The following is a 13,642-nucleotide window of genomic DNA, read 5'->3' as shown; positions in this document are numbered from 1 at the left end:
CAAACTTTTAATACAATTTTGGAGTTGTACAAAACGAGAAGACTCGCACTGCAAAATTCTAGCCGCGAGATGGCTATCCCGCCTAACTAATTTTTGTCCATGGACAGTCACCTTTAAAGGCGCCGCGTTAATTAACACCCAAATGTTTTGTGTTTTTCTAACGAGCTCAGTTTTAGGTTTAACACGGCTGAAGTGTAGCCAAGGTATCGTGCCTTCCGTCAACCCATTTTATGCCTCTGCAACTTTGTTAAGTTTTTGGCCTGATTTGTGTAGCTATTTTTGATTGCCTTTTCACTTCAAGTGTTGAAATCATTTGGCGGAGTGATCTATACACCATAGCAGGTAAAGTAGGGCGTGTAGGGACGTGTAGCACGACTGCGGTCGTCAAAGAAGCAAAGTAGGATTTCCCAGGCGCGTTGTATCGGGGGTTTTGCACGCACAGTAAAAAAATGTTAATAACTTATTTCGACTGCAAATATTTTGTAAAGACGACCCAGTTCACACAACTCGCGCTAAAAAGCCTTATTTTACACTCAATTAGCTATACGGTGCGCCACACCTTTATCAATATGTCTTCATTTTAAGAATTACATCATGAACAGTAGGTTAATATTTAACTTCAGTAATAATCAAAGCTAATTTCAGTATAGAAACGTTTCAAAAGATTTTCGACGAAACAATAGCCTGTTAGCATTATTGTACTTTAATATCCGTTTCAACAGGTCAAAAAAATCTGTGAGTAGTAAACACCAAAAAGAAAAGTTAAAGGGAGCTGTAAATTATACCTGAAAAAATCGCCAGAATTAAGTTTTATTGGTTTGGTAAATGTTTGCGCAAAGTTCGTCTCCTCCCTTGCCGTCATTGTACAGTGGCTTAGTCAGCTGATCAGCAATGATAAAAACAAAAACATACGTCACATCACTAACAAAGACAGCTGATTGTGTTTCTTTTTGCTGGGCTTAGACTCCATTGTCATAAATATATAATGGGGTAAATGGCAAGGCCTATGATATCTGTCTGTACGGATTGTATTGTTCATTTCTGCATTTCCCGATATGCTAAACTTCTTACCAATGCTCTAAATCCGTCCATGATCATGTTTTTGTGTAGACAACAGAGCTGTAAATTGTGCGGTTGCTCGTGTACAGTCAGACAATTCTAGTTATACCGTAGCAGTCGGGATTCGTGAGTAGCCTCAAGTCTGCAACTTTGTCAACGCATAAATCAAATTTACTTTGCTAAGCAAAACTTTGAATGCCGGATTACTGTTACAAATTTTGGGTTTAGTGGCCGTGCGCCAGTGCTAACCATTGTTTATTTTTATCATTTGGTTACATTATTCTTACGTATTAAGCCTTTGGGCTTTGCCGCTTTTTCCGCTCATTGTTTGCTGGCGGAAATTTGGGTCTAGTATACAATTGCACATAGCTACAGGATGCCTTCGTACACTAGACCCTAGCTACTCAAATTGTGACGTCATCTGGTTGCGCACTTGTTTACTTGACCTGGCTAGGCAAGCGTATAGCTATATGAAGCTCAGCAAGCCAAACTAATTTAGGCTAGGACGTCAGGTTGAGTAGTGGAGCAACGGCATTTTATAGAAAATCAGAAAATGATTAATTTACCATAGCCCATAGGTTGGTGACGCAGACTAGGCCTATGTTATCTGTTGTTAAAGATTTAGATAAATGATGGGAACTAAAGAGAGACTATTTAGACCCAATTCATGGTCATTTAAGCATATAACCAAGCAGAGTCCATTATCTTAAGTACAATATCATATTATTTGCCATGTACATTTACACATTTAAACCAGAACAATCTCATTGCATAAGAGATGTGGTATCTCAAAAAATTAAGCTTGCAATAATTTTAGATTATTCTTTCCGCTGGGTTAACTATGGGAAATAATGCTGATTAATTTTAATTAATTGTGATATTCACATTAGTGCCATCCGTTTTAATACATGGTTGAGAATACCCTGAATTAGAGATTATATGATGAGGACTTTTCATAATAGGTTGTTACTGAGAATGTGGGCAGACTCTACTAGACATATCCTGTTCAATTCCTGTGTATGAATTGTTATTGTATTCAAATCACATTGTTACACTTACCATGTTTCTAATAAGAAAATACTTTCAGCTACCATTTATAAAATAGGAATTTAAAGTATTGAGTCAGCTGCATTGTATGATCAAGTAACACAAAAATGGTGGGTAGTATACAAGTATGCACTAAACTTACTTTCATAAGTATTGTTTTGTTTGTAAATTAAATTGTAGGCTTTTAGACTTTGAAAACAAATATAGTTTTACTGTACTACATTACAGTAAGTAGCTTTGTGTAATAAAACTTATATAATTTATTTTATATTTATTTATTTAACTTAATGTATAATTGTTGTTGGTTTTGTTTCAAAAGCATGATTAATTTAAATCTACAGGATGTAGTTAGTAAGGGTCCGTTTTTTCATGAACTTGGCAATATGCAAAAGTCTACCAGCCAACATTTAAACGGAATAATTAGTGCCGAACACAGGAATTATAAAAGAGTTCCAGCCGCAAGGTATGTTTATTAAAATATTTTATATTGCAAAAGGTTATTTTTTGTTATACACTATAATAGCACAAACCTGACTTAATTTTTGTCTTCACACAGCTCTCACGACAATTGTCGGATGGCGTTTCGCCACCATGGCTCTGGTACTAAATATTTTGATCTGTTTAACAGGGTATTTGTCAATCGGAGTTTGAGTTTGGAAAAAATAAAATTCTTTGGTTTTGACATGGATTATACCCTTGCAGTTTATAAGTCACCATATTATGAAGAGCTTGGTTTTGAGCTAGCTAGAGACAGGTAATTTTTCAGTCGAAACGTTATAACTTACCTGGTTTAAGATCAATAACGATTTCATAACACGTAAAGAATACAATGAATATCTTACATCAAATAACATTCTTAGATAATGCACAATGTTATCTTATTTTTTAGGTTAGTTCAGTGTGGCTATCCTGAAGATTTAAAGAGATATATGTATGATCCCACTTTTGTGTTACGAGGCCTGATATTTGACAGGGAACTTGGCCACATGTTAAAAGTAAGTGGGTAATATACAATTTTTGATAATATTTTTAGATTTACTTTAAACAGATTTGTGTTGAGGACATATATTATGCTATCACACTGCGTGGTCTTTGTTTGTTTTCATCTTTCAGGTTGTGTTTGCAGACTTTGCTGTTTTTGCTGAAGTTGCTCTTTTCACAGCACTTGTCTGCTAAGTGTACTTAGCAGAGGCTCTTATTTTTTTTGCATCATAAGAGTAAACTATCTTTTACAGGGTCAATACCAATTCTAACTTACTTTACTTATAACCAACTTTGTTCATCCATGTATATACTTGCAGAGCAAAACATATTATTAAGCAAATTACAGATATAATTTCTGCGTAAGTTCAAATCAAACATCTAATGTGTACTGTGTGACGCGCGTGTGGTATGTGTACTTGTTATTAAATGATTTACAGATTATCCTTAAATGCCAAGCTACCACAGTAAATCATCATAAGTACCTCAGTGGTCATTAACAATGATTGCAATGCAATCTATCGTCGTTTGTTTTGAAGCAATTTCTGCCTGACCGTGTTCATCCGTATGTATGGTAGGCTTACTAAGCCTAAAGGTTTATTGGTTGTTTGTATGCAGCCCTGTGCAGGACAAACCATAATAAGCAAAAGTTTACTAATAATCAACAAATAGAGAATAATGCATTTTACAAAGGTGTAACTAGAAAAGCAAATGATATTAATCACAATCACGTATTTGCTTCCTGTCTAACTTTGAAAGCTTGCATGTTTACTAATTCATGCAACATGATGAATTGTTTTGTTTAGGTTGACACATATGGAAACATTATGGTGTGCACTCATGGTTTCAGGTTTCTAAAAAAGTAAGTGATTTTTAACATGGGGATCACACTTCTAAGGCTGAAAAATTCGGCAAACTTTGTTTAGAAACCACTGACAGTATTATTGATAAAATGATGATACATTTTCTTTTATGCTTTTCTAATATGTAATTTTATGTACACTTACATTCTAAACTGTTTGTTTGCACTGTTAATTGTTTGGTGAACAGTAACATTTACGTTGTTATTACTTGAAAATGTTTGACAGCGTTTTTCTAGTATTGAGTAATTAGTCCAATAAAATAAATATTTTTTATTGTTTTACTTCCTCCCAAGTTAAAACGGTGTAACAAACTTCTTGTTTGTACATATACTGTACGTGATAAAATGCTTTTAGTGGGAAATGTTGTAAAAAATAATCAGATGTTTTATTCTGTTTTTCAGCTCAGAAATTATTGAGGATTATCCAAACAAGTTTATACAATTGGGCGATACTAGCCGCTACTTTATATGCAACACTTTATTCAATCTTCCAGAAATATATCTACAAGCCTGTGTTATTAATTATTTTTGTAACACAGAAGGATATGTAAAGGTAAAACATACGCAAAAAATATTAAACACCTCAACATAATTGTCTGCTGAAGTTTGGTATCACAAAGTAAATAAATTTTGCAGAAACGCAATGGTGTCCAAAAAGACAATCTGATGATGTCCTATGCAACCATTCACATGGACATAAGGACTGCAGTTGATTTTGTCCACTTAAACGTGAGTAAATGAAGAGGTTTGCCTAAAGTGTATCTGTATGCGTATCATTTATATTTTTGATGGCATGCTGTGATGTTTTAGGGTGATTTGAAAACACGAACTCTTGACAATCTGGACAAATACGTGGTGAAAGAACCAAAACTCCCGTTGCTCTTGGACAGAATGCGTGAGCACGGAAAAGTTTTTCTTGTAACCAACAGTGATTTCCCATACACAGATGTAAGTATAAAAGGATTTTATACATTAGTAAGATAACAGTTCAACAAGATTTCTTGTCATGCATCATATGAACCAGTTTGCTATAGCATGTTCACAATAATAAAAAAATCTATTAATTTTATTGATATCCATGTTATAGAATATTGTGAAAGCTCTGCTTCATTTAACTCCAAATTTTGGTTGACTCATGTTAAGTTTCTTTGTCTTAGCAAGATATTGAATGAAATAGACATAATCAGTAACTCATAGTTGATCAACTCAAAATTTTGATTAACTCAGAAAGTTCTGTCTGCCCCATAGCGTGAGTTGTGCCAAATATATTAAAATTATTTAAACAATCACTTTTCGCATTGTAGAAAATGGCTGGCTATCCTGTCATGCTTAATTGCAAACTTTCTGCAAAATTTATTTCATATGATTGTAATATGATAATTAATCATTGTTTGATCAATATTGTTATTAAAAATCTTTTTGTAAATGTTGTTAATTCTTATTGTATCACAATTAATAGGTGATACTAAAGATCTAACAAAATGTTTTAGTGACACTCTTTTTACGCTAGTAATTTTGACGCTGTAGAACTCTTTATAATTAACACAATTTTATATGATTTTTATATACAACATAATCAGCCTCGTTTATCTGAACCCTAAAACCCAAATCTCCACTATATAAATCTCCGATATAAAATGCTAGGAAAGGATCAGGATGTCTTCTCATGCATTTTACTTTTTTTAATCAGAAAACCTTTCTGCTTGACTTCTATATGACAACTTAGAAAAATAAAATTTTGCCAAATCAATAGCAAAACACTCGCTAATCTCGGATTACGAAAAGTTTTTCATCTTTATATGTCACTTTTTTATACTTGTCACACATTGATGTTTGTTTTAGGTGCCGTTGTTGATCAATTTTCCATCTTTTTTACATGATTTATTCATTTTGGATGTAGCTAAATCTTCCATATAAATCTTATGGGTCATAATTTAGTGTGATATAACATGCTATTTTACATAAATTGATTTCCTGTGATATTCTTTCGATTTCAATTATCGTGATATATTGCTAAAACGACATTGTTCGATTTAACAAAGCGGTCCAGATTAGCGAGATCTGACTATACACACTGTGTTTACAGGCCTGGCTGATGTTGCTACTGCTTTTGTACACAACCTTTGCTAAGTGTACTTAGTTAAGGTTCAATTAGTATTTTGTGACATAACAGTCAACTATCTTTTGATGGGTTAATATCATTACTTAGTGGACTTTTGTTTCTTGTTTAAACACTCTTCATTTGCTTATTATGTCACAATGCATATAATCTTCCAGGCGCAGCAACCAATTTCATAAAGTTTGGATACTGTACTTCAAACTTTGTGTAACTCAAAGCAAAGGGTCTTCTCAACTTTGAGTTAATGTGCTTCCTATGTATAAAATAATTTCCTTAACTCTTGCAAAACGATTGTGTTTCCCAATTAAAATGTAAAAATGCTGTTCTATATATGCTCATATATATGTTTAGATACTCATATTTATATGTTACATTTAACTGGATGGTCCATATAGCATGCAGTAAATAGATTAAACCCTAGTAAAAATTTTGCTAATCGCTCTGAGCACATTTTATGATGTGGGAATCTTTTTGGGCAATATGACTGAGACATGAAAACTAGGATTGTTTAGCATTATCGCCAACTATAGGTTTTGCATAAGCTTGTTGATTGGAGTTTTATTAGTTTATAAAGGCATCATTTGCATTGTGATATGCTTTATTACAGAAAATAATGACTTATCTTTTCGACTTTCCACATGGGCCGACGGTAAGTTTTAATCACATAGAGAATATTTACGGTTTGGAATATAAGCTTGGGGTTTTTATAGATATTAGCTTACTAACCCTCTTCTGTAAACATAGCGATAGTTTAACAAACTGTTTACGTTGGTGTGATGTGCTGTCATTGCCATTTAGTGTGCCATGTTTTTCAATTAACATGATATTTTTCTTTTCACAACTGCTCTTTGTCACGTATTGTTTGCTGTGTCAACCACACACATTGCTTTGCATTATCGACCTCACCTCTGAAGACTGCAAAGGTAATTAGGAAAGTGCTTTGTCAAGTTTGTTTTTTGCGCTTCGTACTGCTTGATTAATATTTTACTTTATCGACTGAGTTATTATGTAATTAGCAAAGTTCTGTTATACCAATATAAATCTCATCCATCTATTAAACGGGAGAAAGTTTGTTCGTTATTTCACTACACCTCACTCAGCTTTGTGAGCAAACAAAATTTCTTTTTGATATACTTAACCTCATTTCAAAAGTTTCGTTTGCAGTTGCATAATGCATGTTTTTGTTGTAGTGTAATGATGTTGATTAGACAACATACCAAATTCACTGAATAAATTTTATGTCATTTTGCAAAAACAGGTTTACTGTTTAAGATCTATATTTTTTGTGAATCCATTGTTGGCATGTTCCTCATGCATACATAAATTACCTGTATGCATTTAAATAATAATAGATAAATAAAATCTATTCTAAAATTCTATCTAAGTCAATCTATTCTATCTAAATCATCTATTATATAAAAAAGATGCATCTATTATGCATCTTTTTTATAATAGCCATCCATACGTTTTCTTGATTAATGGGGTTATGTTGCTTACAACTTTGTCTGGTTTACAGGCAAACACAAGTCACAGACCTTGGAACAGCTATTTTGATGTTGTCCTGGTTGAAGCAAAGAAACCATTGTTTTTTGGAGAGGGCACAGTGTTACGCCAAGTTGATTTGGTAGGTTTTCCACTGCAAACATTTTGCTAAACCATGTAGTTTTATCTGATAACAATTTCTACCAAAATTATAGAAATCAATAGTGTAATGTTAACAACTCTGTCTGTTAAACTAGGGATATCTTTTTAGTGTTGGTCAGTCCACTTATGCCCGATCAGTTGAACCCATGTGACATTGGGTTGCATAAAAGAATAATTGACAGTATAGAAAGGAATTAAATCGACAAGAAACTACTCTGAAAATTTTCTGAGCTAAACCTTCCTAATTTATCTATTGAAAATACCAAATGTTTACGAAGTTTTTTTCTACCTATCAAGGATACTGGTAACCTACATATTGGCCATTACACTGGAGAACTGAAGCAGGGAGCAGTCTACTCTGGTGGTTCATCAGATGTTTTGTGTGACATGATGAAAGCAAAGGGAAGAGAAATACTCTACATCGGTAATTTTGCAACACATACTGTAGCTATGATCAGATTTTCCTCTGTTCTCCAGATGTCACCCAAATTAAACCCTGAAGCAACCTATTGCTATGTTAGATGCATTATGCATATGATTTACATTTTTGTTAACCAACAAACAAGGCAAAAAATGAAGAATGAATACATGAGCCAAGAAACTAGCAGTCTGGCATTAATTTAGGAAACATTTTAAGTTCATGCTTAACTCATTTTCAATGCAATCCAGGCTCTTTTATTTATAATTCCAGTATCATGCAATTTCCAAAATCTTTTCTTCTAAGGCAAAAATCTAGTTTTATTTATTTTACATTTGTTTAAGGTGATCACATTTTTGGTGATATTCTGAAGTCAAAAAAGAGAAGAGGATGGAGGACATTTCTTGTTGTTCCGGAAATGTCACACGAGTTGTCAATTTGGCACGAGAAGAAAGATCTTTATCACAGGTTGAATGAACTCGATATGATGATTGGAGAGAAATACAGGTATTCTTGAAAATTAAAGGAACTTATGAGAAAACTAAACTAAAACTAACGAAAAATTTGTTGTAACTGAATACAAATGCTTTTCTTTGCCGATCATTAGGTTTTAACATATTTATTTTTGTGTTTGAAAAGCAAGCATTCAGCTAAAAAAATTACTAGCACATTAGCAACGGTTTTAGTTCGATTCAACCAGAGACAATTCAACCCAGGATGACTAAGCCCAGGATGGCTCGACCAATGTCCTAGGGTTAGATTGTTCTGTGGTTTAATCAACTATTGGTTGAATTGTCTTGGGTTTAATTGTCGTGGGTTGAATTGACCAACCTCCTCTTAGCAACAATAAATAACAATTTTATGGTTGTTTCTCTCGTTTCTAACTGTATTGCATAAATGATTTAAACTACCTCAAGCACTTCAAATATAATTCTAACACTTTTTTAATCTAGTGAACTTCTGGTAAACGAAAGCCTTCATACAACAACAGATGGGCCTGTGTAGGTTACAAAGCATGATTTGCTACATGCAATTTTTTGCTGTATTTTCTTGATTTTTAAAACAAAAATAAAGCACAACAAGCCAAAATAATTTGCCTGCTTGCAATTAATTATTTCTCCTCACAGCAACATTTTAAGGCTTATCATTCAATTTAGTTTTAAAACAATGCAAGGAGAAAATCAAAACTCTTTGTTTTCTTTGCTTTCTGCCCTCCAAATGGTTGTGGGTTTCCTTTAATAAATTTATACTTTATGCAGAGATGTATGTTACATGACCTTTGCTGCTCATAACAATGTTGTATTCTTTATAATGGTTTAGTTTTAGCTTTTGAAGAATTCATTTAGTAAAACGTAAATGATTTGTATAAGTGACTTGTCACTCTTAATGCCAGTAATCTAGATTAAAATAAATAAATATTTTTTTTGCCGATTATTTTCTGCTTTCATGAGTTGCTACCTGAAAATCCTTAGAGCTATACTGTAGCTGTTAAAAATTTTGCGTTATAGTTTGCTAAAATATTTTTTATCTAGGTACCTAGACAGTGCATCGTGCGAAAAGCCTAGCATTCACAACTTACAGGACCAGATCAGGTCTGTGGTGCATGAGATGGACATGGCATATGGAACTTTTGGAAGTTTGTTTCGCAGTGGCTCAAGGCAAACACTGTTTGCAAGTCAAGTAAGTCTTTACCTACAGCTATCAAGTCTAATCTAACTGGTCTGTGTTAGGTTTCATTTTGCAAATAACGTTGTTTAGGTAAACAACTTTATGCCATAGTTTGGTTGTAGGGGATTGATCTACAAAAATTATGTGTGGCTTGAGGGATGGGATAAGTCGAATGCTATCTTTCTTTTTAGTATCAGCACATATGCAATGCAATACTCGAATTCTGTTGAATATTGCCTAATACTATGCATCATGCGTTTAAATTTGGTGTACCTACACTCAAAACCAAACTTTTTTCCTTCAGTCAAAGCTGAGAAATTTGGCAATTAACTTATGCGTCACGTTAACGTTCGTGGCCTATGTAACAAAAGTGAATGGTCCTATCCAGCAAGGTACATGTTGGTTTTTAATTGAGGCAGCAATGGTAATGTTGAACAATGCAACAATAAGAAGTTGCACTCTTCATATTGGCACACTATTTAAGGATTCTTCAACAAGTAACCCCACACTGTGCATTTAAAGTTTGATTAACTGATTTCATCAATGATATTGCTATGCTGTCTTAACCAATTATTCGGCCATGAAATCCTTGTCTTTATTCATAAAGGATGAGTCTGAGATGTCATATCCCATCCCTATGGTAAACATGATGTAAGTAGTCACACACAAGCAATGATGTGAGGCCACTGATCTTGCTTTAAACTGGTTATAGCAAGCTACATGAAAAGTTTTGATTTAATGAAGGTTTTTACTTCCAGATGACACGCTATGCTGATATCTATGCTGCGTCCTTCATCAACCTCTTGCATTATCCATTTTGCTATTTCTTTCGTGCCACTCCCGTCTTGGTATGCATTGCATAGTTAAAAACTATCTAATGTTCCAATAACTTAACACTGTGATGTTAAAAGTAACATAATGAATATACATACACAGTAGACCTCGCCCATAGCAAATGAATCGGGATTGTTAATATGTAAATGAGAAATTCATTATATACGAAATAAACCTTAAACACATTGTGCAGGTCATTACGCCCTGTTGTATTACTCACATTACCCACTACAGAGCCAAAGTCAAGGTGTATTCCCAATCAGACAAAAACATATTTCTATTTTTGTATTGTTGCGTTCTAATAAAAATACTAAGTACACTAGATATTAGAAGATACTTTAGAAGGGATCGGGTATGATTGCAACATTTTTTAACTTTCTAAAACTGCCAACGACAGTTGTTTAAATGTCATTAATGTAATATATGAATCCAAAAATTGGCAAGAAACACACACGCATTTTGTAAAGTCAGATTAGTGTGGTAGACATAACTGAAGAATACTCTCACTTGCACTCGGTCGTTTTTGTCATAATTTTCTAGATATAAGAAATACGGCCTCAATTAGCAAGTGAACTCTTAATGAACGATTTTGCGTTGATAAGTGCATTTGCACGATTTATTTTCTTTTGTTATAACCCAAAGGGACCCGAGAATTCATCCCTTTTATACGATCTTAGATCTCTGTTGGACGTTTTTAATCTTGGTCCGAGGCTTTGAATTCACTAGAAAAAATAAAAAACCATCCGGGCCAGAATTTCCACACTTTGCATAAGTTTATCCGTGATATACACATTCGCTGTATGCGAGGCCTACTCTACATTATTTTCTCAGGTTATATTACGTAGTCTGGCCTGTGGATTATATCTTAAAATTTCAGTCAAATCCTCATGTTCCTTGTATGTTAGATGCCACACGAATCCACCGTGGACCATAATACAGAGTACAATCCCAATGAGGAGAGCCCAATGGCAAACAGAAACCTTGCGACACCAGAACACCATTTCGAAGGCAAATTACATCGAATGCCCAGTCAGCAAATGGCCAGATCGACTGAAATAACCCACACTCACGATGATGACGACGAATCTGATGAGTGATACTTAAGCCCTAGTTTAAAATAATAAGATGCCAAAAAGCTGTGCATAAAGTGCTTTTTTGTGTAATTGTACAAATATATATAAGAAACTATGAATGTGTTCTTGTTTGTATGAGCTGTATTTCCATGTTATTCTATTGTTTACCACCTTTTTGTATATTCATTGTTCGTTGAAACAAAGCACTGCTTATTTTTATTGATGTCCAAATATACATTTATTATATACTTGTATAGATTTAATGCTGTAAAATGCAATATGTAGTTGTGTTCCTTTCAAGAAATCCTCCATATAATTACTTTGTTCTATTTTAAGAAACAGTATTTTTTTTGTTTTTTAAAGGCCTTTTTTCTCTTGAAAGCAGCTGGTGGCATTTTTGGTTTTATTGGTTGTAAACACTTGATTTTACATTGTTTTGTCTAGTTTGAGTTGGCAATATTTTTTCATGGCTCATGGTAACAAGTCAGTGCGATTATTTAGTTTTTTAATATGCAAATCGTAGCTCATTGAAATTTTGGTAAATTTTATTGTGATAATATTTTATGTCAATTGATTTAGTCGACCATTACGGAATGGTTATTTCAAAATAACGTTTGTGCTTAGTGAACCAATATTTTTCTGTATGTTTACTTTCTATACATTCTGAACATAGTTCTATCCTTGATCATAGTTCCACACAAGCCCACGGTTACCATCTAAACTCTATGAAATGGTATTTGCTTAATACCTCTCTCAAAATACTATTGCATGGTGCTTTGGTTATCTTATAATATTTCCATGGAAAAGGTTTGTCCAGTCACTATTCAATTGCTATCAGATTTCTGTAATGCCTTATGAAAGCACTACCTGTAAAAACTTCCTCATATTAAACTTTGCCTTCTGCCAAATGTATTAGTATTGAGCAGATGTGTACTGCGTTTGCCTTAAATACTTTTAGTGCATAATCAAATTACAAGCACCAGAAAGACCACAGAGTGTGAATACAAATATGAAAATTAGCAATAGCACAACGTATTGTTATTTAAGGTTTTTAGCACTTGAAAATGAAGCTTTGAGAGAACAGTAACCAGTTAGTTACTGTGCGCAAAAATCCTCTTAAGCTAAACTCAAGGATTTACTGCTTTTCACCAAATAGTACCACACTGCCGGATAAAATGTTACTGTTCGTCTGTTTTTAATTTTTCTGGTAGCTGCTGTTTACCTTGGAACTTAAGCAAACCAACAGTTAAAATTGTATACTACCACAACCAACATGTTTTTTGCATAATAAACAAGAATGCAAATAAACATTAAAAAGCAAGAAATTGGCCGTGACAAGCGTAATCTGGGCCCTAAGTTATACATCGGCTACCACAATAAAAAAATAATTCAAATATTGCAAAGTGTATTTGTAAAAGTAGGTGTTTTACCTGTGGTTTAAGTCAAAAATAATAATGGTGTTTATCTACTATTAAAGTGGATGTTCACCATCATTAATATTAAATTATAATTATGTAACAATTTTCAGCAATGTAAAACAAGGAAGTTGACCTAAATGAAAACAAAAAAGTAGTGTGCAGTATTTCTACTTTTTCCGTAAAAGTATGTACTTTCCTGATTTTTATTTGGCTGGATTTCTGTTTATGTTTTAAATATAATTTAAAACTTTTTAAAAGTATAAATGTAGTTTTGCTAATTTCTCATTTAAATCGAAAATCACTTTATTTGTTGCATCCATCAGAAAGTTTCAGGCAGTCTGTTTGAAAATACATGTTTCTACTCTGCAGATATTTAGAATGCATTGATAGCAAATATTTTAATTCCTATTGCAACACTACATGAAATCATTACAAATTAACCTTCCTTTAATAATACAACTTTGGCCTAGAGACAGTACCATTCCTGAATTGTTTGGTGCATTTTCTGGTATAAAAATG

General features: G+C 33.3%; 1 protein-coding gene across 2 annotated transcripts; it reads left to right on the top strand.

Moving 5' to 3' along the window:
• The first annotated feature begins 2,113 nt into the window (after positions 1 to 2,113).
• LOC143459279 (cytosolic purine 5'-nucleotidase-like) lies at positions 2,114 to 12,696 on the top strand. Of its 2 annotated transcripts, XM_076956355.1 has the most exons (16): positions 2,114 to 2,216; positions 2,448 to 2,569; positions 2,735 to 2,860; positions 2,996 to 3,101; positions 3,894 to 3,949; positions 4,352 to 4,502; positions 4,586 to 4,678; positions 4,760 to 4,897; positions 6,676 to 6,717; positions 7,585 to 7,692; positions 8,010 to 8,136; positions 8,475 to 8,637; positions 9,084 to 9,131; positions 9,663 to 9,810; positions 10,557 to 10,646; positions 11,538 to 12,696. In XM_076956355.1, exons 1-16 carry the CDS (start codon positions 2,214 to 2,216, stop codon positions 11,727 to 11,729), a joined length of 1,713 nt encoding a protein of 570 aa, XP_076812470.1. In that variant the 5' UTR covers positions 2,114 to 2,213; the 3' UTR covers positions 11,730 to 12,696. The 2 variants fall into 2 exon arrangements, with proteins under 2 accessions (XP_076812470.1, XP_076812471.1); XM_076956356.1 differs by lacking the exon at positions 9,084 to 9,131 and having other exon boundaries at positions 2,115 to 2,216.
• Positions 12,697 to 13,642: the final 946 nt, after the last annotated feature.

Source organism: Clavelina lepadiformis, chromosome 5 (genome assembly GCF_947623445.1).
Source record: "Clavelina lepadiformis chromosome 5, kaClaLepa1.1, whole genome shotgun sequence".
Classification (NCBI taxonomy): Eukaryota; Metazoa; Chordata; class Ascidiacea; order Aplousobranchia; family Clavelinidae; genus Clavelina; species Clavelina lepadiformis.
This window is presented reverse-complemented; position numbering and strand designations above follow the sequence as displayed.

Coding starts and splice junctions, on each gene's coding strand:
- LOC143459279 (XM_076956355.1), top strand. Junction 2,570..2,734: donor AAAAGAGTTCCAGCCGCAAG/GTATGTTTATTA, acceptor TCTGTTTAACAG/GGTATTTGTCAATCGGAGTT. Junction 4,898..6,675: donor GTGATTTCCCATACACAGAT/GTAAGTATAAAA, acceptor GCTTTATTACAG/AAAATAATGACTTATCTTTT.